General features: G+C 43.4%; 1 protein-coding gene across 1 annotated transcript in view; it reads left to right on the plus strand.

Annotated features, from left to right (window-relative positions):
- Nucleotides 1-11,440: 11,440 nt before the first annotated feature.
- The window catches only part of FHDC1 (FH2 domain containing 1), a gene marked incomplete at both ends in the record, with an annotated part of 30,579 nt that continues 14,864 nt past the window's right edge, over nt 11,441-27,155 (plus strand). The window contains 3 exons of the mRNA XM_084263085.1: nt 11,441-11,923; nt 18,575-18,636; nt 19,206-19,308. Of these exons, the coding sequence (XP_084119211.1) occupies nt 11,441-11,923; nt 18,575-18,636; nt 19,206-19,308 (648 nt within the window). The remainder of the gene's footprint in view (nt 11,924-18,574; nt 18,637-19,205; nt 19,309-27,155) is intronic.

Consider the following 27,155-nt stretch of genomic DNA (forward strand, 5'->3'; position numbering starts at 1 on the left):
ACTGGGATGGGGGAGGGAGGAAGGGAGGGTGGGAAAGGAAAGAAAACTATTATAGATTTGCACTGACAACTGATGTTTGTTATTTCTGGTCATTTTGGTGGCTGGTCAAAATATTTCCAAATGGAGATTTACGTGATTTGTACCAACATCTGGTATTTTATAGATGACTATAGAAAGCATCTTTAGTAATTTTCATATAACTTTTAAAAAGGAGAGAGTTAAAATAACATTTTACAAATGAACAATATAAGGCCTATATGTGATATCTGCCTGCATGTGATATCTGCCTTCTATGGCGACAGCAGCAGATGGCTCACTGACTAGCAGAGTTGCAGCAAAGGCCTTTTTAAGAGATGTGAAGATGTACCTTTCCATCATAGGTCAAAAAACATAAATAAGAGAAACACTAAAGCAAGAATCACTGTCAGTCTGAGGCTTCTAAGCACATATTTTTGCTTTGCACCAAGTGGTTTGCTGAGTGAGGCCAACCATGCAATGAACTAATTTCATTTAAATTTTACTTTCTCTATGAAACAAATACCGTACTAGCCTTAAATCACAGGTATGTGCCTTTTTATAAGATAATATTTTCCACCAGTGTACATAATCCAAGAACCCTTTCACATAATGGTTTGTCAGTTCCCAGCAAGGGAAAGGACTCTGTAAATGCTGTTTCATCATACACTTAGAGCAAGTTAAAGCTTTAGTTAACCTTCATGGACAGGCATGATTTGAGAGAGGAAATTGGGCCAGTATGGTTTTTCTATTTAATTGAAAAGCATACTGTGGTAATGGGAGTAATGTGGAGGGTACTTTTTTAATTTGTCCATTGATCTTGTAGTCCTTAAGTGTAAAATTCTGTGTCAGTTTTACCATAGATATTTTAAATTCAATATATTGGAGTCCTCATTTGCACATGTTATGTTGCTTTGTGTTCTATTAAGTACAATGAAATACTTCAAATATGTTATTTACAACAGTGTGGATTGTATGATTTATGTACTGTATGTTCAAATGCCTTTCAGCTGACATTCTTAAAGTTTTCAGTGCTTAACACAACTGTAATGTAACTGTAAATCAAACTTTTTAATCATTCCTTATTAAATTCTTGGCCTGACAGAGCCTTCTTTATGTTTTTGTTCTGTCAAGAATCTCTTGTAATAGTTCATTTACGTTTCCCAGAATGTATATCCTATGTGAATTTTGTATTCATATTAAAGGTGTTTGCATTCAGACTTCCTTGACTCGTGGTGGTTAAGAGGAGAACCTGGCTTCTGCACTGAAAGCTTGGTCCTGTTTTTCCTGAGTTGCCACCCCTGCTCAAGAATTTCTGGTAAAGCACTGCTAGGTGGTAACACTGACACTGTTTTATTTCAGTGTCTTCTAACACAGTGTGCAAGTTCAACCTGTATGTAAACTCATAGTCAAACAAATCTTTCAGTCTGTGTAACTCTTAAACTTTTAGAGCAAATTTCGTTACACTTACTACATCTATGTAGCCATTGACTTCCACTGTATTGCATCTTGGCACGTGTATGGTATGATGAGGCAAGACAAGTTAGCAGTGTAACTGTGCAGTTGAGCTAGGAAACGCAGATGATAGCATTACAGCAGGGTTGAAGGATGTGAACCTACTGACTGCAATTGACATACCAGCCTTCAGACCGCTGCAGGAGAAGGATACACATGGAACGTGCACTATTGGTTTCTATCTCAAGGTTCAGGGCTCTGCTGATGAGGGTAGTCCCTGCCCAGAAGGAACTGATCCATCGGAAAGGGTAAGAGTGAACTTCAATCTGAAATTGCCTTATGCTGGAATCGCCTGTGTGGCATTGCATAACCTTCAGACTCTGCAGGAGCTTAAAGCTGGAGATTCTCTTTGCCTGGAAGAAAGGGTTGGACAAGAGATTACTTACTGAAATACATGTGTTGTTTAATACCAGAGGGGAGGAAGAAGGGCTTCCATGTTGCTTGATGAAGCAATTGCGATTGATAGCCTCAGTGAGGAGGGTCTGGTGTTCTGCTGATCAATAAGATACTAAACTGATTGCCTTTTGGATCCTTTCACTTCCCCCCCCATTCAAATATATGCACTGATGAAATAGTTCCAGCTCAGGTCTGATGTTCAAAGCTTGCTCTTTAGATCTAATCAAATTTAGAAACTTGCTTATGGAGATCATGCAAGGAAGACGCTTCTGAAGTTTTTCATGGGAAGTAATTATGGTTGTCAGGCTTTCTGGTACTAATGGAAAAGCTGTATTAATGTCTTAAGGTTGCAGTGCTGGCATTTGTCAGGTAGACAGTTGTCAGGATGGTTTTTTTGTTTGTTTGTATCAAGAGGGGGCCATACCCCTCTTGTGAAGTCTTTGGTGTGAAAGATTTCATCTCTTACAAGTTACCACATTCGTGCATCGTGTGAGGTTTCTCGGGAAGAAGAATTTAAAGCAGTTAATAGCATTTCAGATACAGTGTGGTAGCTGGTCTGACAGAGACCCAAGGAGATGTTTTCTATCTTGGTGACCGTGCTGTAAGATATCTGTGCTCCTGACTTGTTTGAAATCGTAGCTCCTGTTACTTTGTTTGTATGCATTCTACAAACAACTCTTCCACTTGAAAAATGCTCTTTGGTATACATCATGTTTTGTCAAGCCCTTGCAAAGAACCTTCCTGCTTATAAAACGTATCTGTAGTTCTATTTGGAGAGGTATATGCAAGTAGAGTACAGTAACACATCAGTATCATTAAAGTAACAGCTTGATTTCAATCTGTCAGCTGGTTTTCCTAGCAACTTTATCTCTAGTCTGTCTCTGCTTCAAAAAATGATCAAAGTAAATATAAAGGGAAAGCTAAACCTTCCCCTCAGCTCTGGAGCTGAACTGGGGGCACATTCACTTTGTATTCTCTGCTTATCAGCTCTTGTTCCTTATTGTGGTGGTAGAGGAATAACAAGGTATTATAATTACTTAGCATTCCTCACCTACAATTATCTTTGGGTTTTGTTCTGTTTGGGGTTATTTGCCAGTCTAGTTATCTTTTCCATGCTGCATGCTTAATGTGGGGGTTGTACTAGTCTCAGATTTTTTTAATTAGCCATTAATCTTTTCATATTTTGTGACTGCCCCCACCCCAAGCCTTTCCAGCTACTGGCAGCTAAATTATGTCAAACTGAGTTTATTTTTTTGATGGGAAGATCCACAGAAGAGTTGACTGTTCCTTGGTTCTTGTGTTCCTTGTGTTCTCTCAGGTGTTAAGGCCAGTGATGCATAGAAAGCACAGTTGTGTGTCTGTGACAGCAGTCTCATTCATCTCGCTGCGCCTGTTTCCACCAAGGTCCTTTCTCTTCAATTCTGCCAGTCTTACACAGGAACCAAGTGGCCGAGCAGATGGACCACATTTACATGGCTTTGTCATCATGGCAATAGTTTGAAGTCAATTAAGGAAGTACATTACCCCTGTAGGTAAGAGTAGTAAGTAGGATGGTTTGTGCTTGACTTGGAGAAGGGCATAAATTGATAGAGAAGCATCAGAAAGGGGAAGGGATGGGGTTTTTTTTCCAGAATGCCTATACTGAAATGCAGAGAAGCAGCATGTGAACCTTGCAGAGCAGTGGCCTTGGACATAAAAGCTCACGCTGCAGTTTGCTAACTTTTCATTTCCTATGGCTGAGAATACCTGCAGAAAAGCATTACTTTTTACACTTCAACTGCCTTGGGAGAAAAAAGCTGGGGGGGAGGTGGGGGGGTGGGGGTCAGCCTGGAGCAGCAGCAACTACTGTCCACTCTTGGTAGCACGTTTCTGCCAGGTGTGCTCAGCAAAGTGTATGTTCAACCGTTTCAATCACAGTGGTGAAAAAACGTGTTCTGAGCACATACACTCTGTTTCATTTCCATTTTAAGATAATAGTTGTTGGAGAAATGGAAATAACTGATATTCCAAGAGAAGTGCTAAAGGAGATCGAGCATATCTTTCCTGGGTTCCCTTGCATCACTGGGTGGAAGAACTTAGATGGGGACCAGTGTGGCTGTACGATAACGCTTCTTAATTAAGTGCAGAAATCAGATACAGACCAGCGTAAACCTGAAACAAAATTTTAGTTCAGGTTTGCCCTGTTATTACTGGTTATGCCAGCACAAATCCATGGCTTCAGTCACAAACAGTTCAGCAATATCTTCCTAGTAAATGGTATTTAACAAATGGTGTGTCCTACTGTGCTAATTAAAAAATTAATTACACACCTTGTTGCTTTTTCAAGAATACTGAAGGCTGTAAATTCAAGCACTTAGGAGTTAAATAACGCTAAAAACTAGTGTTGCCTGCTTGGTCTTGATTTGCCTTTCTTGCATGCGTATGCATCATGCTAGTTTTATGTGATAGTGGTAATTAATTGCAGGGGTTTGTTTCAAGAGGTTAACTACGGCAGTACTTAATTTTGAAACCAAATAGAATTTGGTTTTAATGTATCTGAAGTGTCACAATTAACTTTCTCTCCTGCCTTTGTCCAAACACTGTAGAAATGAGGGCATGTATTGAAGACTATAACACCTTTTGTTCAGGTGGTATGAATTGCTTTGTTGCCATTAGATCTGTTAAGTCATTAAATTTGTGTTCGGCCTAAAGCATTAGAAGCTCTTTGTGCTCTAAAGAAAAGCAGATGTTACAAAAGACTTTTTTTCTCTTACAAGAAAAAAAGCAATGCCTTAAAAGAAGTAGCCATCTTAAAAACTGTCTTGGTCATTTAAGTAACTAGAAATTTTTAAGTATTAACAGTAGGATTTGTTTTTGTAGTACACCAACCCATCTAAATGCTATCTGTTCTAGGGAGGTGCATTTGCTGCTTATTATAGGTGGGGCTGCTCAATCTACCTATTATTAAAGTTGCTTAATACTTCCTACTGTAAAGACCTGCTTTCTGTTGCTTGTAACTCAGATGTATTTTAGCCGTGCGGGCAAAATCTTTGCCTGCTGAGTTGTTCACATTTTTGGGGGAGAGGATGTGGAATCAGCTAAAAAAATTAATTTGCTAGCATTGTGTCTTGGAAAAGTTCTGGGGAAAAAACCTCACAGGGTGAGGAAAAGTTAAACTCTCAACTTCAGATCCAGACTGGCTTCTGGGTCCTCTGCTGCCCTGTTCATTTTTTGGGGTATAGAATGCCATTAGGCAGTCTCTTGTTTGGCTTGCTCTTTCTGTCTCTCGGAGTGCACATTTGTGCCCATGACTGGCAGCAACGAAAATAAGTCTCTTTGGTTCCAACACAAGCAGCTACAGTCCAGGCGGCAGTGCGCTTCCTCGCTGACGACCTCAGGGGTGACCCAACACTCTCGAGGAATGTCCGTGCTGGCTCAAAGCGGAGCATGTCCTCTCCAGCTGCCGCTAACCCTGCCAAGTGGAGATGTGTGGTGTGATATGAATTGCCATGTACTGCAGCTGAACTGTTTTCACTTGATGAATTTTGAGCTTAAATGAACAGGGTCTGACATCACATTCCTTAGATTTTCCTTTTATTGTAGATGTGAAGGTTAATTGACTCAAACAGGCCATCTTGCCAGACCAGTAGGTCAGACCTCTGGCCACAGAACTGTAAGCTGGCATGGTGTAACCTCAGCAAACGCAGGCCTGGGCTCTAGGTCTGGGCTGGCAAAGGCTCTGGCCTTCCAGCTTCCTCCTCTTCCTCTGGTTCCTGCCCCACGCAGAGGCACCAGAGCGGGTTAGGCACCCCACACCAAGGCGAGACATGCTCTCATCCTCCTGCCCCTGCCTTCCCGCCCCCGGCCCAGCCAAAGTGGTATTTTCTCTCTTGTGCTCAGCTCAGAAGCTCTGGTAGCTGATTGTGCAACGCTGGAGGTGAGGTATTTTTATTCTCTCTCCCTCCTTTTCAGGCAAGGCAGCATTTCTGATTCTGCCTGGGCATTGCCCTCCTGTGTGTTGGGCTGCGTGGGCCGTGTTTGTCCCTTACAGCCGGGACTGTTTGTTAATTTGAGTGAAGCTCTTCACCTTGACTTTTTGGGAAAGCAGCTTTATTTTCGAACTGTGATTTACACCTCTTGGTGAAATACTTTAGAACAATGCATTTGTTTGCTGTGTAATCTGTGGGTGGCTTTCAGGTGTCCACAAGCCACGTGAGCTGCTAGTGGGTCACAGGGCTGTGATAGCATCCACTGTGTGTCTGAAGCTCTGTCTGAGGTGGGGACTGACTTCCAGCCCCCTGCTCGCACAAGAGGCTCTGAAGGTGACTATGCTCCCACCTGCTTGGCTGAGCCGGCAGGTACTGCCTGGGTGAGGCAGGGGAAGGGCACAGACAAGGGGACGCTTGCCCGGGAGCGGGCGCTGAGGGCGGAAGGCCGGTTCCCTCTCACCAGGGCGTGTGGCTCACAGCACTGCTGCCCTGTTTTTGTAGAAGCAGGTGCTGCGAGTTCAGTGGCAGCATGTCCTGTATACACATACCCCTTAGCCGCTTAAGCAAGCTCCTGAGGCCGCCGTCCCACCGGGGACACCGAGGCACGCCGCGGCGGCACCCGGCGCTGGGGAGCGGGTCGCCCACCTCTGGCAGCACCGGCCAGATGGGGAAGGAGAGGCGGCCGGGCGGAGACCAGGGCGCTCTCGGGGGGCCGCCGCTGTCACCTGCCGTGGCCCCGCCCTCGCCGCGCCTGCGCGCTGCCCCGCCCCCGCCCGCCCGCTCCGGCGGCGCGGCCGCGGCGCGATGGGAGGAGGCGGCGGCACCGGCACCGGGCCCTGCTGCGCGCCGCGCCGCGTGCTCCCGCGGGCGCGGAGGTGAGCGGCCATGGCGGGAGGGGCGCGGAGGGGGGGTCCGTGCATGTCTTCCCCCCCACTCCCCCTCAGGTTGGGCGGGGGCGGCGGGGATTCCGCGCTGCCGGGGGGTCGCGGCCGCCTGTGTGGGTCCTTCACCCTCTCCCCGAGGGAGCCGCAGGGGAGATCGCTCCTGGGGAAACGGGCTGCCGGGACCGCAGGACTCCGGGGCCCGGCTCCCCCCGCCGCTTCCTTCATCTGTCCGGCACGCCCCCTTGTCAGCGGGCTGCAGCCGCCGCCGCTGCTCCCCTCTCAGGGCGGGCGTGTGCAGCGGAGCGAGGCTCCCGCGGGGACCCGCGGCTCTTTCCGCCGAGCGCGGCCCCCTGCCCGTTCCCTGCCAGGGACGGGGTCGGGCAGCTCCCGCTGGCGCGGTGGGGGGGGCGGTGGCGGGCGCGAGGGCGCCCCCTGCGGGCGGGGTGGGACCTGGCCGCTGGGGCGGGGCATGAGGGAGCGCCGGGCGCCTCAGGGTGCCCGGGACCGGGCGGGAGCCGGAGGTGAGGCGGTCGCTGTTCTCTACCCCGGGTCCAGCCGAGCCGCCGGGGGGGTATCATCCCCCTGCAGCTGCACCCCGAAAAGCTCTCGGCGCTCTCCCGTGGCCTGAGGCGCCGGTTGAAGGGGGTCCCGAAGTAAGGAGCTCTCCCCGGGCGCTCCGGGTGGCCCCGGCAGCGCGGCCCCCGCGGTGGGCTCGTAACCGCGTCGCCCGTCTTCGGTGCGCGCCCGCGCCATGCACCCGCTCCGGAGGGACAATAAGACGGTAAGGCTGAGGGCGCCTCCCCGGGCGTCCCCTTCCCTGCGGCGGGGTGAGCGCGGCGGCCGGGAGCCCCAGCGAGAAACAGCCGGCATCGAGCCCCGCGCCTAACACTCTGCCTGGGGTCCCTGCCTGGCGCGGGGCCCCGCTCGCTTGCGCTGAACCTGCCTGGGGTTCCCTTCCCGGGGCAGGCGGGGGGAGTGGGGGGAGTGCCGTACGAGGGGCTCTCTCGGATGAAGTGAGAGGTTGGGCGCCGGGTTGCTGTGATAGTGCGAGCTGCGTCCTCTTTGCAACGCAAACGCCTGGGCAAGATCAGCGGCTGGTTGTGCGAGGCAGCGTTCGCAGCTGCTTCATCTGCAGTTACCAACCGGTTGCTCCCTTTGCCTTTCTGTGTGGCTGTCGTGGAGTCCCAGACATCCAAATGCTGCGGTTGGGCTTTGGTGTCGGGATCGGCGTTGTTCTCATGAGAATTTGGAGGACGCCTGACACAGAACGTGGGCAGGGAGAACATGAGGCGTGAGCTGAAGGCAGTAACACCTCGCAGGATGGGCGATGAGATGCCCTTCAGCGCATCGTGCGTTTCACCTGTTAATTTGTGTATGCAAATGTAATGTGTGTCCGGCTCGGGGGCAACTGCCTTTTTTGCAAGAAACAAATTACTTTTAAGCGTTTGTTTTCTTACCTGGGGAGAAAGTTGTCCCCACCCTCTGACTTTGAAATACATTTCCAAGTTAGATTAATCTGGCTAAAACAATGAGTGAGACAAAGAAATAAAATATTTCACTTATGCCAAATATGGACACAATTAAACCGTGCAGTGAAGATGTTACTTTAGAGCTCTTGCACTTCTTGGGCTGTTTTGGATAACAAACTTGCAGTAATTAAGCATAATTGAGACACCTTAAATGTTTGTTCTTGGGTGCCTTCCTTTTTCTTCTGTTTAGTCCTTTGAAAAGTGCAGAGAGGTTCCTTATGAGTTAAACTTTTGCTTGGGTTTTATTACCCATCCCAGTCCTTGTGTGTCACAGTAATCTGTGGTAGTTCACAGTCGAAACGGCCACATTGTTCCCTACCTCTTCTCGCTGTTCTTCCTGCTTCGAGACACCTGCTGATACCAACAAGTGTCCCAGAGCCCGTCCGGGCTGCCAGCTTCTCTCCTCTGCCACCCACGGTAATGGCAGGGAGCGCTGGGAATGACTTTGAGCCGCTCCTCGGAGACGCAGCAGCAGCAGAAGAGAATTCTGACCAGTCTTCTGGTATCTGGTAACTCGAGGCTGCTGTCCTCTTACAAGCAGGTGACCTCTGTCACCTGAATTGTACTTACCTGTCAGAAGACAAAGCTGAATGCCAGCCTTTATGCTGTGCCTTTCCTTTCATGCCTTCCTTCCAAGTGCTGGTTCTTTCCCCTTTCCTGGTTCTGGGTGACGGTTACCTCATCTAAAGCAGCACAGGGCTCGTTGGCTTGAAAACAGTTTTTCCTGTTCTATCTATCTATCTCAACATCTAGGTTGGGGTGTTTTCTTCCCCTTGCATTCTCCACTCCTTTCACTAGGAGTGTCCCTCGTCTAACTTAGGAGCGCTCAGGTCTGAGATCAGTCGTTTTCCACTCGCATGTTGTTAAGCGCTGGGACTCTGATGATTCATTGCCTACAACTTTGTTTCATTAGGATTTGATCCCATTTTTCTTAAAGCATCTAGATTTACTGGAAGTTTCAAAATGAGGTTCTTGCACATTGCCCAAGGGCATGGTTGGTCTGTCTGTCTGTTCCTTTTTTACTTTTTGTTTAATTTTTATTTTAGTTAAAATCTGTGGGAACCCAAGTTGGAAAATAATAACTGTTGAATGCTGCTTTGTGATGGTGGAAAACTAGCTAATACATTTTTCATTTTTAAATAAGTAGTAGGGAGGAGAGGATTTTTTCCTAGTTGAGTATTTCTTTAAATTAACGCAACACTTAATTACTGTGAGTGGTTAATCACTTTCCACCACCTTGCACCTGCTTTTTTATGCCTCTCTGCTTCTATGATCATGAACTTGGGAGGAGAGACATGAACATGCAGAGCTCTGTAATAGCAGATGGGTATTAATGCTGATTTGAATTTGAACCCCCCTGTCCTGATCTACTTTCTTTGTAGCTCTTCCCCTTTTTACCCTGGCATTAAAATATTTTCCATCATTCCCATGACTTAAACATCACACAGATGGTTTATGTATGTTTTTTCTATTCTTGCAAATACCTTGAGAACGTAAGGTACGCGGTTAGAAAATCTGAAGCAGGGAGAGAGAAGTTTGTTGTTACCCATACAAGCTTTTGAGAAGAACAGGTACAGTGCATCATTTTGTGTTAGTTTCCGTTGGCTTCAGTGAAACTAAGTTGAGTCCTTGCAGACCAAGGGAGAATTGCCCTGAGGCCTCTTTCTGTGACTTGGGTCTGTTTGTTTGTGTACACTCTGATGATGGATCTCTGGCAAAAAAAACCCGAAGGTTTTTCATCGCTATTATACAATGTCAAATTGATCTGGGTTGCTATTAGCTCTGTGTGAACGCTGCTGAAGAGGCATATGACTAAATCAGTGCCAAATTTCTGATTTGATACTGTTCTTGTGCCAGTGCATTACTTCAGCTTTTTCTGTGGAGCTTTTCTGCAACTGATTTTTTGCTTAGGGGCTGTCTGTCTTCTATCAGGTTTTTTATCATTTTCTCTGAGGCTTATGAGGTAAATCTGTTTTAATAGATTTGACTTGTCAGAATTGTGCTTTCCATGGAAGTCATACTTGAAGGTTTACTGTCAATAGCAACATCTTCACTTGCTAGGTGGCAGTGTAAGAAAAAATGCTCAAACCGATTGTGATTCCTGTTAAACTGCTTGTTGAGGTAATCTAGATGTAAAAGTTTTCCTAAATATTTAAAGCTTTGCATATGTACAGTGCTTAAGATGTGTAGGTTACCATTCCTATCAGCTCCTCTGGCATTTCTGTCTCTCTCTCTGCTTATTGAACTGGTGATATTAACCTAGAAGGTGAACTATATTATAAGTGGCAGCTTAATCAGAGTGTGGTCTGCCTTCTCTTAGTGTGTTTTGGCAGGTGGTCTAACCAGACCAGGAATGGTAAAATGCAAATACCATACTTTTATGTTCAGTGAACACAGAGTTTAGGGGCTGCATGCTGGCTTTGCCCTCCTTGACAATTGTGTGAAAAATACAAAGGCAATAAAGCAGCAGACTAGGCTAGAGCACTAAATCATCGACATGCTATTTATTTTCTGAATGCAGCTTGGATTTAAACTGTGAATTAAAAGGATTCAAACAGGGTCTGGTATATCCACTTAATCCAATACCACGGTTAGTAGTTATATTTTCTAACTGTGTGTAATCACCATTAAAAATTAGCAGTGAAACAAAGCTTGTTTGTTTTAATAATTTGGGATAAATGCATTCTCTTAGAACATTGAACTGAACTGAGATTAATAGGCGGGTTTGGTATCTACTGTGGGCGATGTAAGAGGTAGTCTTATTTTTATGTATGTTCTTGAAATCCAGGTACCCAGAACCAATTGAAACCTTGGTGTGGATACGTTTTACACAGTTGCCTTGGGAAAGACTTTTGATTCACCACATTTCCTTTCTGCATTAAAACTTGTTAGCTGTTACCCCTTCATTTCAGTGTCTTTCCAGCGCGAGGACCAATGCCCAGTCTCTGATCTGAGTCTCCCTGTTGTCCTCTGCTGTAGGTTGCGAAGATGGTACAGTGTCCCCTCTGGCGTTGGTGCTGCTGGCAGACTCGAGTTTGAGAGCGTGTGATACCGTTGCTGCTGCTGCACTCTCTGTTCCATGTGTCAGACCGATCCAAGGAAGTAACGCTCTCCTCTCTGGAGAGGCCGTAAAATGCATGTTATGAATTGTCTCTCCTTGGTCAATGATAAAGAAAATGGGGCTATTCCAGATGCAGCGGGATTAATGAACGAGGACACGACGACCGCATCTCAACTTGCTCAGCCTGCGGCACAACCGCCCCCTCCGCCATGTCCCCTCACAGGGGCACCCCCAGCCCCTCCGCTTCCCCCGGGGATGCCGCCCCCACCACCACCCCCTCCTCCACTGCCTGGGCCAAACATACCTCTGCCCCCACAGCTGATAAATGGGCATGACAGCCATGGCAAAAAAAAGCGAATGCGAAGCTTCTTCTGGAAAACTATTCCTGAAGAACAGGTCCGCGGTAAAAACAACATCTGGACGATTGCTGCAAGGCCACAGTATCAGATTGATACGAAGACAATTGAGGAACTTTTTGGGCAGCAGGAAGAAACCAAACCTCAGGACCTCCGAAGTCGATCTTTAAAGTCTTCATTTAAAGAGTCTAAAGAGGAGGTAAGAATTGAAATAAAACCTCTCTTTTACATAACGCTGTAGGAATTGGTGTGAATTCTGACTTGCCTTTTTCTCTGTCATATTTCACTCTTACAGCACATTTGTCTTGATTTGAAGGAGAGGGCAACCATGGGGAGGATAAACTCTTTGCTCTTAGTGGCATACATTTGTTTTTCTAAGAGCTAGTGGTGCTTTATTATTCTAACTTGATAAGAGCTGTGATTTGATCACCTGTTAAAATAAATATAAATAAGTGGAAGGCATCTGTGTTTACTCATGTTGGATAGCCCTTGAGTTTTCAGTGTGAAACATAGGTATACTGTAACTTTTCTCTTCAGCTCTTCTGTTGTGTCCATGGTGCAAACAAGATGTCCTGTATGCAAATGTGCACCAGGCAAGAGGGAGGAGAATCAATCCTGTTGCAAGGGTTAATGCTGTATATATATCCTTGATGTCCTAGAGACATCAGGAAGGGAAGTACCAGTATGACAGCAAGGAAATAAAACATAGTCTAGTGATTAAGGGAATTTCTTAATTAATTGAAATAGGTTTAAAGTTTCAGCTTTCATAAAGGTTGCTTTCCTACTAATGAAAACTTGCTTTTTCTGGATGCTAAAATAACCTTCCAAGGAGATCTGAGGATTGTTACTGATTTGTGTTCTGGTGGTGGGAAGTTACGTACCAAGCACTTTCAGGTTCAGACTCTCTGCAGCGCGCTGATAAGTAACTTTCCTTGTTCTTAAATCCTGATGTATAGACAGCCTCATTGTGAGGCCTGAATTGAATTGTTTCAAGTGATCTTTCTCTGAAGTAATCAGAGGGTTGAAATGTGGATTTAATCACTAGAGTGTGTCCACATGCATGTGAACTTGTAAAGAAAATACAGAGGGCAGAGGGTTGAGATGTAATAATGTATCGGTTCTTAGTGAGAAAATTGGAAGTGGAAGTTGAGGGCATCTTGGAGGATTCAGGAGAAGTCAAAATAACGTCAGTGTGGATGATGTGAGAAGCCAGTGTGCTGATAGTGTGTGCATGTTGTACAGAGGTTAAAATAAGGGGTTTAAAACAGGCATGTGTATTGCAGCCTCCGAAACCCTGACATCGGGAAGGAATAATTTGGGCTATCGTCAGAGGTAGTCATTAACCTCTGCGCTGTTCTCAGGTTGTGTTCATCTTCGAATCAGGATTGCAGTGGGTGGACTTCCTGTACCGCTGACAGGTGTACACAGCTCCGGCCCCATGTGTTTCCTTAGAAGCTCCCCCTTCCAGGGCTTTCTCCAAGATACAGTCAGTGCCGTGGAAACAAAAACCTGCCTTGCTACAAGTTCATGTTTTTGTGCATCCACCTGGAGCTGATAGGTGCCCACCCACCCTGGTTCAGGGCTCCCACGGTGCCTTTGCACGTGGCAGGCAGTGAGGCAACCGGATTTGCCTCTGAGTTATGCTGCTTAAGTGGCAAAATGTTTGACTCCGTTGCTAAGCTTTGTCAAGCATGCCGCAGCAGTGTGTCAGACAGCGGTGAGCAAGTCCTTGTGTGTTAATGGACTTTGCAGTGCTGACTGCTTAGCTAGGAGGGAAGGAGATAATCCTGAAGAGCTGTGTGTTACTGGAAGTGCGGAAGCACAGATATGCAACAGCTCACATGCTTAACATTACTGCAGGCATCATTCAGGAAGGGTATGGAGATTGGAGGCATCAGCAGTGTTTGTGATTTTTGTCATCGGTGCTGTCAGCTGCTGCTCACTAGCTTTAGCACATGATGGTTATCCTCAGTTCACTGTCAGAAAATCTATGGAGGTTGAAAGGAGTGGCCGCAGGCTGAGGTACACAGCAGCATCCCTGTCACTTTGTAGAGAGAGTCTTAGCACGGGGTTGAGGAAGCTCTACTTCAGTTCCTATCTGCGTCGCTGGCCTGGCCGGGCAAGGGTGACAAGACCTTTTGTGTTTCGATACCTCTGTTCCTTCTGTGTAAAACACACGTGATTTGAGAAAGGGCTTTTTGGTCTAACAGTGAAAAATGTTCTTTGGAGTTTACATAGTGGAATTAGTCTAGTTGGCTTAGTATGTCAACAACAATTTTTCACGATAACTTCAAGTGCCTAAGTTCAAGTTACACTTAGATCAAAATTTAAAAAACCCCTCTAACAAACAGGAGATGTCTGAAGTGCTGTACCACAGCTCGTGGCCAGAGATTCTTCAGCCAGGGTTGAGGGCACTCCTCCAGAGGCTGTGGCGGAGATAAGGGTTTCATACCTTCTCCAGAGATTGTTCTTGATTATGAAATCATGAGCCGTTGTGGAAGAAGGATTCTCTTCATGTTGGAGCTTAAAATACTGCATGTCCTATTAACTTCTCACTCACCCATTGTTTATACAGGAAATTTAGATGCCCAGCTCAGGTTATTGAATCCCAATTCTGGAGGCTTAGCACTAAACATCATCATTATAACAGAAGTCCCTTCTGAGAGTTGAGTCAAACTCCTACGGCAAATGCTTTCCTTTTTGTAAACAATTCCTCACCAAACCCTTAGGAGATTAATTAATGTGTTTCTTTGACTGGAGGCTTAATTTGCCCTATGGTTTCAGTAATTTGAGCCTCTGAAAAATAGGGGGTGTAAAGCTAAGTTTACACACCAATTTACTTTCCCCGTCCTTTAGTGGTTCCTCAGTTGAGTACAGCATACACTCACTTAGGCTGTAGCTAGCCTGGCAGTGGAGCAGGTGGAACAATTTGTTGACAAACTAGGAAGGCTGGTCTTGCTTTCTCCTTCAAACTGTACCTCTGCTCTTGTCCCTCACCTCCCACCATCTGTGCTCTGGCAGATATTGGACCGTCTGTAAACATATTTGAGTACCTCAGCAGAATGCTGTTGGGTTTTTTTGTTTGTTATCTACTGGTGTAGTTTCCTGCTATTTTGGTGGCTTGCAAGAGGATGCAGTGAATTCCAGAGCCTGTGCAAGGGGCTAGTGAGAGGAGGAGAGAGAAGGATGGAAGGGGCAAACAGGATGCCTCTCCTAACCATGCCCTCTCTGTTTTCCTTGTGTTGGCTCTGATGTTCATTCCACCTTCTTGAGAGCTGATTCAACCTGTTAATCCACCAGAGGACTAACACAGCAAAAAAGCCAATGAGATGAGTAGCAATACCTGCCTAAGGGAAAGAGCAGGTTAGGAACGTGACAAGAGAGGATGACATGCAGCGGGACAGCCCTGTAGTCAGCTGCGAGGTTCATTCTGCTGCACTGCAGAAGGGCACCTTTCCTCAGCCACTCTGGGCTTGGACAGGAGAGTCCGGATTATTAAACTCAGCAGTGAGGGTTAGTGTGTTGTGAAGTGGAAGCCAAAGCAGGAAGTTGTTTATATCCTTCCTAACCTCCAGCATCCAGCCTGCACCACCAGGCTGGTCCGCACTTGCTGTAATTTGTACACTGTATCCTGCCATATGAAACCCTGCTGTTCTTATCCAAAGAACACATGTAATGTTTTGCTTTCACTAATCTGTTGTAAATCCAATTTGCTGTGTTCCTGTTCCTCATTCACAGTCTCATGCTAAGAAACACCTATTGCATTTCTGCAGTCACTACAAAGCCAGTATTGATGTGGGGCTTTTTGTGTCTCCCAGAAAACTCCTCTGAATCTTTTGTGTTGATTGCAAATTTGTGTTGAGTAGATTTCTTCTTACCATCATCACAGCTTCACCGTGGTACTCAAGCTAATTTTCCCCCTTCCCTTAATGCATCTAAAACAGTGAATACTACGGTGGTGGATAAACACTTGTCAAACTGATGCTGTTATTACCCCACATGATCCATGTCTGCTGCAGAATTCAGAAATATGCTGAGTTGAATACCATGGTGATGAGAAGCAGACTCATAAGTGAACCAGCTGTCCTTGCTTTGAAGATTGCATTGTTTATGAAGGAGAGGTGGCAAGTGTGTGAGGCAGTGACACTTGTGTTGGCTGGCAAACTGTAGGTGTTGAGATTGTGCAAAGTGTCTGAGAGAATTGTACTATTTCCAGAATAACATAAACAAAAATTTAAAAGTTTTCTGTGGCAGGAGCGTTGAAGTTGGAGAAAGCTGTCCTGAATTTATCTAAATCAAATCATAAAGAACCATATGAGAGTTTTCTTTGGTATAGAGGAGCCCAGTGAGACTAGAAAAGTCTGCTCTCAATTGTTAATTACAGTACAGTCTAACTTTTTGAGTCAAGAAGTCTAAGGGTATTAATGGTAGACAGCACTTTAAAATCTCTTTAGGTCACGGACAGCAATTTTAGAACATGGTGTGCAGGCACTGGTGCTGAAGGTATGTATGGTTAGGAGATGGGAGCAGACTGAGCAGACTTTATGAAAATTTGAGAATGTTTAAAGGGTAAAAAGCAACAGCTTGGTAGGAAGTCATATACAGACAGCTTTCTGCAAGGACAAAATCAAATGAAAACTCTGTTGAGAGGAAAAGCAGACATTACAAGCAGATGTCCAGGCCAAGATTATGAATCTAAAATGCAACTGAATGTGAGATGGAAGATAACTGTATTGGTGAGCAAGAAGTAGGAACTTGTATTTATGGAATATCTGCTGTGTTCCCCTTTTCTCCTCCTCATGCTCCTATCTGGAAACTCCTGGAAGGTAGTCAAGTAATGACAGCTTTTCAGGTGGTTTTGATAATGTTGAAGTGGACACCAAGCAAAGAGTGACTGAAAACTGAGCCACGTGTTTTGATTGTGCGCTTGAAAAAAATCAGAGAAAAGCAATAAAGTACAGTCATATGCAGAGCAAGAAATGTGGTAAGATCCTTGTACTTAAGAACAGCTATGACATTTTTATGTTGTGGTGAGAAGGCAAATGCAGCTGTATATGCTGCCATATGTTGTTTTTCTTTAAGGGAAGATGTTAAAAATTTCTCTAGTTTTGTTTGAGCTTGTACTGTAAATCTGAGTTGTGCCATGGGAACCAAAGGTTTACCAGGCTGCTGGTCAGGCTTCTTGTAACTGTGACTGAAAATAATATGTACAGAAGGTTAACTGTGAATATGCTTTAAAAAAACCCCAACAAATGAAAAGCCAAGTCACAATGACAAAGCTTATAGTCTTAAACTAGTAATGAGAAATGAGAGAACTAGGAGCCAGCGGAGCAACTGGAGACTGGAGCTGCAGTTTGAGAGGTCATTGAGAGGTCCCTGCAGTAAAACATTCGAAAAAGATTAGATACTGCAAGGGAAGAGATAGTTGAACCTGTCCTGTGTTAAGGGGCTTTCCCTTAATGATCTGTTGGAGGCCCCTCAACTCCTAAGATAACAGGAGAATAAGCCACAGTCTGTCCTCTTATCTTTGCCTATGCTGAAACTGAAGGGCTTCAGGCTAGCAATCGTCTAATTAAACCTAATGTGCTGATATTTCCTGTGTTTTCGAGTCTTTGCTGGTTTCAGGAGAGAGTGGAAATTCCAAAATTTCAGAAAACTTTTTGATTTGACTCTTCAGCAGATGAGGAGGCTGTCTCCTGGGCTTATGTTGAGGATAGCGCATTAATTATACCTCTGCTCTCAGTGTTACCAGCTGTCTGCAGGCTGATTTAATTTCATGACACTGTATTTGTTTATGTGTTTCTAATTCGTGTACTGTCACAGAGGTCAAGACACCTTTCCAGTTGTCAAAACCTCAAGCATCATGGAGCCCAACAGCAGTCTTAACATCTGTGTGTAACAAGTTGTTTTATTGCAGCAGTCTGGTGGCACTCAATATGAGACAATTCTCTTGTCCTTGTAAATCTCATGACTTTTGTAGCTGTTACCACCAAAACAGCTGTGGTGAAATTTTAACCTCAAGGATGTGATTCACTAAAGCAGGGCAAACGTCTCAGGTTTGAATTTGTGTGTTGTTACAGGAGAAAAGCTAGTATAGCAAGAATTAACACTTCCATTTAACTTTTTGTTCATTAATTTGGGTAAAAAGTTACAGTGGTTTCTTTTCTCTGTTTAATTTCCAGAATTGTATATGTAAAGTGAAATAGCAAATCAATTTTAAAATATAAAGTGAGGGAGACTGTTGTTATTTTATTATGGGTTTCTGTTTGCTTCTAGATAAAGCAAACAGATTTGAGCATTATCTGTCTCAGGTTTCGATTCAAGAGGGACTCACTCACCTTTCCACAGATCAGCGCCGCTGTTAGTTGGGAATGAAATCAGGAGTGTGTACTGGCCTCTGCCTAGAAAGCCCATCCTCACCTTGGTTAAAAACCCTCTGACATTCGTGGGTTTTGAAGTGTGGTGCTCACTAACCATGAGGGCTTCAAATGCAATGCAATGTATTACTTGATAAGCAACATTTTGCAAGGTGCAGTGTTATGAAATAAGCAAGAGTGGTTTTACTTTGTAGTGAAATTGAACTTATCTTGCTTCTTTTCTTCTATAAATGTTGCTATGGTTTTTTTGCTTCACTTGATATGAGATTGTGGGTGTGCTGTGTATTTCCCTGGGAAAAGCTAGTTCTGCAGTATATGATCTTTGTTGGTAAGAAGTGACTCTGTGTACTCATTTGGCCTGTGATTTGGTGACAACTGCAAACCAATTATGTGTAACAAAAAAAAAAGATACCTGCCTTATATGCTGTTGTCTTAGGTATTGGTAGATTAATCTCTCTTGCTTTCTCTCTTAGGTTTCCATTTTGGATGCAAAAAGAAGTATGAACATTGGGATATTTCTCAAACAATTCAAAAAGTAAGACTTGATTTTTCCATGCACCTAGTGCAAGCAACAGTTGCATGCAATTGTTTCTGTTTCTCATCAGTTGTCTTGCATATTGTGCTCTGTTCTTTGTGGAGTTTACAGTTCTGTGCAGGTTTGTCATAAGTAATTGCATTTCATAATTTGTTTTCTAATATTCTGATCTGCCATTGAGACTTGGCACCAATTAACCAGTTGAAGCGAGTTCAGGTATAGTTAACGGAAGCCCTTATATCTAATGTAATACTGCATGAGAGCTGCTTTTCACTGGCTTCCCTTGTTTATAAAGAATTAATAGAAAAGGGCGAGGTGAGGAGTTTCAGTTTAAGAGCAAGCTGTTCCAATGCTGTCTTTATTCATTGATAATGTTGCCCTTCAGTTAAGGCATCACTGAAAGTGGTGTTAGAACAATGCTGCCGTGGACACTGATACATCACCTCATTACAATTCCTTTGAGCAGCCTAGGCATGCATTGGGTGTTTTTGTTTTTTGGTTTTGTCAATATGTGTGATTTGTTCGCCCTGCAAGTGTTAGAAATGTGTATGCTGAATTGTGTTTTCAAGGTCTGCTGAATCCATCATTGAAGATATTTATCATGGAAGAAGTGACCCCTATGGTTCTGAACTGCTGCATGAATTTCTTAAATTATTACCAGAAGCAGAGGAGGTAAATGCTTGTTTTACAAGACAGTTATTTTTTGTAGAGTTCTACTGCCTGGGATTCCAGTGTGAAGGTCTGTATGAGAGGAATCCCAAAGCCTTCCTGAGGCCAGGGCATAGTAAACCACTGAGTGCAAAAGTTTTTAATCCTCATTTGACATCTGATATTGAGCTTGCAGCGTAGTCATTCTCTTAACATCAAGTAACTTCACCTACTTTTAAGGTGCTTCTTAATGAAAGTGGTGATATAGGGTATTTGTGTTTCTCTTATGTCCCTTTTGTACCATAAACATTTCAGTAAGACCTGGACCCACCCCCGTGTGTGCAGATAACTCTGCTTTAGAGGTGTCAGAAAACTCAGAATCAAAGTATATCCTAGTGCAATCAAATTAAGTTTAATTTCTTGGCACTTGCCTCATGCTTTCCCCTTGCAGTGCCTCTGAGTTGAATTTTGGTACCCCTGTGCTTCTTACTGTCTTTTTTCCCTTCTGTTTTGCTGCATGCTTGATGCATCTTGGATCCTGGGCCCTAGTCATTGAGTTCCAACAGAACAGAAAGGCTGCTCCACTGTGCAGCACCCATAGAATTTGCCAACATGTCTTAGTGCTTCAAAGGAGACATGTAAATGCTGCTTTCTCCCTTCAAGGCCCCAAACCTCAAGTCCATTCACATAATTAAAGAGGTGAAGCTTCATGGACTGACCTGGGAGCCCTGCTTAATGATGCACAGTTCCTTGTCTGTTCAAATATTTGCACTGACCCATTTGTATGTACTTGAGAGAAATGTATACCACAAACTTGACAAAATTAGCATTAGAATTGCTTGAGTGCTTCACATCAAAGTGATGGCTGAAACCTGGGAAATTGCTAGTTAAGGTCCACATACAGATCAACCTTAACTCACATGCTTTACCACTTCAAGGTCATACTGTCAGAGCACTCTGTTTCCTCCCTGCAGCAGCAAATCTCAGATTCAGTCAACAGCAAAAGATGTTGTGTTATTTTTCTGTCAAATATATAACCCAAAATGGGTCTGCTTTTGCAGGGATTCTTCTAAAAGCTGTTACGTTACTATATTTATTATATATTAGAGTCGAGGGGTATCAACAAGTTGAAATTAATTAGTCTGAAAAAAAGAAAGAGGTGACGATAGTTCTGCAAGCTCAAAACTGTCCCCCCCCTTCCCTCTTAGTTTGAATTTCAGTACATATTCCTGTTCTTTTCTCCTTCTGAAACTTGGAGAACAGTAACATACTAACTTAAAAGAAAGTGAATCCTAGTTAACTTTGTGCATATTCAGCAAATTAGACTGAAAGGAAGGTAGTTTTTCTTCTCTTCCTCTTTCTGGTTTAGAGCTCGGCGGTTATTTTACAAGTAGAATATCTTTGAAATAGCATATGCCTGTCTGATCTGAATGTTGTCATTTAGAATTGTACTGTAAATTGTTTGAATTTTATCAGAATTGTATCTGTAATACTCAGCTAGACACTTTAGATATTTGATAGATGCTGCTAAGAATTAGAAGGTTTATCTATTTCCTAGCTGATGATTTGACAACAGGCCTGCCCCTCAAGATAGTGGGGCCAGGGCACTTAAGAAGTGCTTTTAAGGAGGCGCTTGAGAAATTAATAGAAGAGATTTTATGGTGCAGAGGAGTACTTGAAATTAAGGGGCATTTGATGTTAGATTTGTTACTGTTCCCAAGGGATGGCTGCTGAGAGGCTTGTTCCTAGTGTGCAGCAGGGAGTTGTGAATATTTAATTCCATGCTTCAGAGATCTCCTAGCTCACCACCAGGAAGAGGAAAGACCTCCTTTCCCTTTGTTATTCTCCCTAATTGTTGAACTTCTTGTGAGTTTCCCTGCCAGAGCTAGGGGGGAGCGGGTGGGGGGTGGACGGTGGACATGGGGGTGATGGGCAGCAGGGTGGGACTGTGTGGGCAGAAGATCTGTGAGGGAGTGATACTTTTGCTGGTGTGGAACAAAGTTTTGGTGCCTTCATGTCCTCATGTTTCAAGTGTTCAAAGAATAAGTAGGTCCAGTTACTCGTTTGCTACTGTGGCTCCTAAAACTTTAGTGCAGTCAGTTAAAAATTTTGTTCTCCCTCAGAGCTTTTGTGGTGTGTCTTTTTCATTGTTCTCCTTGAACATCCCTTTTTTCCTGTTAGTTTATTATCTGCCTCTTGGTCTGAATACCTGTCTCCTGGAATAGTGAGTCACATGTCGCCATTTGCTAATGGAAAGCCATCAGAATTAAGGGGAATCTATCAGGACTATATGGCTCCTCTCCACATACAAATAATTCAGAATCACTAGAGATAACAGATGAAGGGGTGTTAATTGTTTTGCTGTTCCCTGTTCTGTTGGATAGTCCCTAATTTCTTTCTGACTGGCATGTCATACCATATGAGTGCGATGACAAGGTGTCATCACATGGGCCTGCCTCTGCAGAATGTGGCCGCTGTCCTCAGCAAGGATTCCCTGGGATTACACTTAGATACTTCCCATTCCCCTGAAGACCTGCTGTGGTGTTGTACAGGTTGAGAACTGCTCTGAGCAGAGACTTAAGCAGTCAGATCCTCAAAGGTTAGTTGTTAGTTACATGTCTTGGTGTAACCATGGGTGGGCTTCTGCAGTCCCGCTTTGTCTACTCTTCTCTTCAGCAGCTGGGGTATCTACGATCACGTTTCCCAATAGCACAGTTGTTCTGAAGGTTGGAATGCCAAGTACCCCCTGCCAGGTGTGTGCTCCACCCCAGTAATTGTCTTTGGAGATGTCTTCTACTTTTTCTCTTACAGAGTACAATAAATCCTTCGTCTGTAAAAGTGAAAGAAAGGAGAGAGGAACACTGTTCCTGGTTATAGCTATAGAAAGGGCAACCCTGGACAGTCACGTTTCTTCTTTTTACCAGCAACATTTACAGTTTCCATAGTGTGAATAAACACTGGCTTTGCACTCCAGCCTTATCTTATCTAGAAGTGTTATGATGTATAGTCACGTTACCTGAATGTTCCCCTGGTGACCAGTTTGAGGTATGTGACATTTTACATCATTTCAGTCTGTATTATATCAGGCAACTGATCCAGCGTCTTTGAGATGGAACAGCTTTTTGACAATGGAGACTGAGCACCCAGGCTAACAAATACATTTAACATTTGTTACTTCAAAATTATTCTTTCTTTTTGCAGTGTTGTAACGTGGCAACTCTTTACATGCAGAAATAGGTGTCAGTGCTAGTAATTTTCTAGCTGTTTCTCTATGAAAAACCTCAACAACTCTGAAAGGTGTTGGGATTTTTGTATCTAAATGGCAAATACCTGCTCTTTGCTGGGCGTTGTTGTCAAACCGAACAAGACCATTATTGAAATACTGGCACGGCTGTGAGGTCATTTGTCAAAACGTTTGGATATTTTCAAGTGCTTAATCGAAAAAACTTGCCAAGTTCTTGAAGCTGGCAAACCTGGAACTTGCTGCAATGTTCTACTCACTGTTTTGTGCAGGGCTGTGGGTGTGGCACCATCTTAGCCATCATGTGGTGGTTAAAATACTGACCAAGAAAAGGTATAAAAATTCTTAATACATGAACAAGTGAGATACGATCAGTGGTTTTGTATAACTTGTTACAAGTTTTCTGTTTTTCTTTCTGTGGCTAGCAGTTTTGAAAGAGGAAGAAATACCTATTTGGAATCTTCTCTGCATCATCCCTTTTACAGCTTCTGTTGTTTTTTTTTTTTTTCCAGGGAGCCTTAGTCTTGACTGAAGCAATGTCCATCTCTGTTATATAGCTCCAGAAGTGGTTCCTAGCTGTTTCTTAATGATACTCTGTTAAAATGGCTGGCAGCTGTCATTTACTGGAATCCTGACCAAAGCAGAGAAGCTTTTAGCTGCTTTTATGTGCATATCAGTGCACTCTTGAGCAGGCCCAGGCTGGTAAAAGTTGAGGGAGTCCAGTGTTTAACGAGCTAGAATAGCCAGAATTTGTACTTTAAATATACGCAGCGTATCGAGCTGCTAATCAGCTCACCCACACGCACGCACGCCCAGGTTATCAACGCAACGTCTTAACTTCCTTTACAGTGTCTCAAACCTGTCTTTATACTGTTCTAAAACCCTAGTCATCTGTCACCTGCTTTACTGGAATTGTTTCTGTCTGTCATCTCTACTGTTTTTAAACCATGTTTGTGTAGTTAAGTGCCCCCTCCTTTTCCCAGCCAGTTCAGTGTTAACGCTGACCATTCTTCGTGGCTTTCATCTCCTGCTTCCTTTTTGGTCCCTTAAGATAGCTGCAGGTTTTTCTCCTTTTTATCATCTGCTGATAGAGGTTTGCCACTGCCCAGGCATGTGCCCTCGGTACCTCCCAACCTAGTATGTTAGCTGCTTTCCCACATACTCTTGTAGTTGGATCCCAATGTGATGCCTTTTGGGGTTTCGGTATTTTTTTTTAACTCTTGTTTTTCTTTAGTGCCCTGAATGTTTGCAATGGTTTGGAAATACTAAAAGAGAGAGAAAATGTTTAGTCCTCTGGATTATTACACTTTGCTTTACTTATTTATTTGTAATGTGTGGAATATTTGACTTAATTTGATTGGAATGGGCTGAAATAGTTACAAGCATATATAAGGATGAGTGGTTTACTGGTTCATACTCTTCAAAGATCCTGCACAGGAGTGCAACTTACCTGTTTTATGCCATAAAGTAAGATCCCACTAGTTGTAAATAAGTGCTACTGGCAGCTTAAAAATGACTGAAAACTTGAGTGGGAGGAATGCAGTAGCTTTTCTGTCTTTGAGGAATAATGAGATACTTGCAAAAGGCATATCTACTCCAATTGTTCACAAATCAAATCAAAGATCAGGCTTTCTCTGTTTCATAACTGCTTTTAAAATGAAGCAAATTACATATGTGAGAACCTTCTGTATCCAAAATCTGATTTTGTGCACATGGGCATGCATATACAAATACGATGAAAATATATACAAATGCAATGAAAAATTAAGGTAGTAACTCTGCACCCAGTTTGAGTAACACAGAACTTGAGCATTAATTATGCTCTCTGATGTGTATACATTACACTGCCATATCTCGGTATGTGGCTGCATGCTGTTGTGTAAAGACTTTGTTCTGCTTGAACAGGGCCAGACCTGATAGACATACTCATTGTCATTTTAAAATAAACCACATTTTCTAGGACTCTTGTGCTCTCAGACCAGTTATAAATCTGCTACATCTGTTAATGTGATGAACAGTGAACACTTGTCAGTCCCCATAGTTTCTTTGCAGTTCCTGTCTGCATTTGGCATTTGAAGTTGGCCCCCACTTCTAGGAGTCATCAGAGAATCTGAGCTGTCTTTGGGAGGGCTTGGACAGCGTGGCTGCAGAGGGGAGATGCCAATCCCACAGGCTTTTTGAGTAGCCTCTCTCGGAATGTGTAGGGGCAGCCATCCAAATTGGGTTTTAGTAGCTTTTAGCTTTTTGGTTCAGAAGATTTGTTCTTTTAGTTTATAGGTAGTATTGGGTCAAATAACTCCCCCACTCTCACCCCACCCCCACCCCTCCCTTCATGGTAATATAACTGTTCTTCTACTGGTCTTTTTCAGTTATGGAATTTATCATAAAGAGGGAAAACAAAATAAATTATTGTCCCAACTTTACCTTAGCTATTCCAATGACTATTTGCTGCTTTAAGGCCAAGTTAACACAGGATTTAATTTGCTGTGTCAAAAATTCAGGCCCATATGGAGAACTAGGCTGCCCTGTGGTTAATTCCACAAGCTGAAAAGGACCTTACAACTCTTCTGTACAGGTTTCAGTGTGTCTGCTTGTGGAATGAGTTGCTGTCCTCTTTTCTGTTTCTTACAAATGTAGCTTTGGACATCTAAAGCAAAGACAGTGGGGGTTAAGGTGGCTGATGTGGGCTGGGAAAAGTGTAACTCACCCGTGAGCGTGTATCTTCGTGTCTTTTATTTAAGGCTGATTATATAAGACTGTCTTTTGGGTTGACTACTGCCCAAAGCTTTTTGCATTGTGACATTCACACCTCATCCTACCCATCAGAAGGCATTCTCCTCAATGTCTTCTGTTGTAACATAAAGGAAAGTTCCTCCTCTGGATGAATTCTAGATTTATTTAGTACCCTCTTGTACCATTCCAGGCATTTTTCATAATATCATATCATATATGGTAGAAGAAAAGATTTCATCCAGTGTCTCTAAAATTAACATTGCACATAAATAGCATTGATTGATACTTACTGTCAAAAGTATATTTAAATATAGTACAGATAGCATGATTAAATCAATATTCCTGTGAGTATCTCAAGATCTCCTGTTCATTTTTTGTGCATTTAAATCTTAACAATTGCATCTTCCTGTAATTGCCTGTGGTTTATACAAACTTGACTTTTAGTGATTTGGGGCGGCTTTTTTTGTGGGCTGGGTTTATTTTCACCTCTTTCCCCTCAAACCCCCTCCATCTGAATGTCTGTATCCTTTTCAGGCAACTTTGATACTTGCAACATACTAAAATAAGGCTGAAGAATTTGCAGCTCTTGTTTGGGTTGCAGACCACTCTTTTTTTTTTTTTAAGCTACATTAAAGAACACCTGCAGAGACTGACTGAGATAATAGATGTCTCCCACTCCCCACTTCATGATGTAGGAAAAAGTGTTTATTTTGCTTTTCTTTCTTGCTTGTTTAGCACCTTAGAAATATCAGGAATGTCAAGTCTGGTCTTTCCTGTTATTTTGTTGGCAGACTTTTGAATGACTCTGTAAATGAGGAGTTTTCTCAGGCCTCAAAAAAAATGAGTATGCTCTTTATCTTTAGAAGGACCTTTTTTCTGTCTGAGTGTCTTCAATAAAACAGGGGCAGGTGTGTGTCAATGTTAGAATATTGAGTTAGTCTGAATAAAAATTGCTCTTTGATTAGAATTCTCTTTCTTGGACATAATTTTTGTTGGAGTTTTTTGTGGTTTTTGTGGGTTTGTCTTATTTGAAAAAGTGGGTGTTTTTATTCTGGGTTTGCTTTATGATTTTTTGTTTTTCTTAATGTGCTTTCAAAATTTCTATTTTTTTATTATGTGGAAAAATAATGGGGAAAAAGCAGAACAAAGCTGTTAAAAAAATCCTTTTCTTCTGCTTGCTCAGAATTTGTCTTAAATCCCTGAATTATCGTAGCGTATGTTGTCTTACACTACAAGTCAGTTGTTATTTTACTGTGAAAGCAGAAAAATAGCTTAAGTGATTAAAAACACCCTACAACTATCTTGCTAAATCATGACAACCTAATAACTTGATGCCCTGTACCTCTCTCCATGTTAGCTTTATGTGCTTTCTGAAACTGAAGGCCATCTGTGTAGATGTGGTTGTGAAAGCGCTTAAACTGCAGTGTTAGAAAAAGGAAGGATGATGGGCTATAAATCAGTGGGAACATAAAACTGATTCTGGGTGTGAACTGGTTGCTTGAATGAAGAAACAGCATAATTGATAGTGAGCTCTGCTTTTGGATACAGTTGCTGAGTTGGAAGATGCGGAAGAAATTCCAGTTACGCTTAAGCGTATGTGCATGTATTTTCCAGTTCTTCTGTATAAACAAATAGTAGGTAGGTGGGCAGATCAGTGGCTTCCAGATCATGCAAATATATGGATTTTGGTGGAGCTGGGAAGGAAGATCGACAAAATTAATGCAGTGATATTCCCTTTGCATGTAAATGGTGTTCTCAAAGTAGTGACAACAAATGACTTAAAATGCAAGATTGCGTTTTTCTTTGAAAATATTTCATATGAGTGGAAAATAAACCAAAACAACTCAAGACCATGAAATTAACCTCTTAGGAGAGTTTTAGAGGAAATGGTTGAAGC

Source organism: Gallinula chloropus (assembly GCF_964237585.1).
Source record: "Gallinula chloropus genome assembly, chromosome: 4".
Taxonomy (NCBI): Eukaryota; Metazoa; Chordata; class Aves; order Gruiformes; family Rallidae; genus Gallinula; species Gallinula chloropus.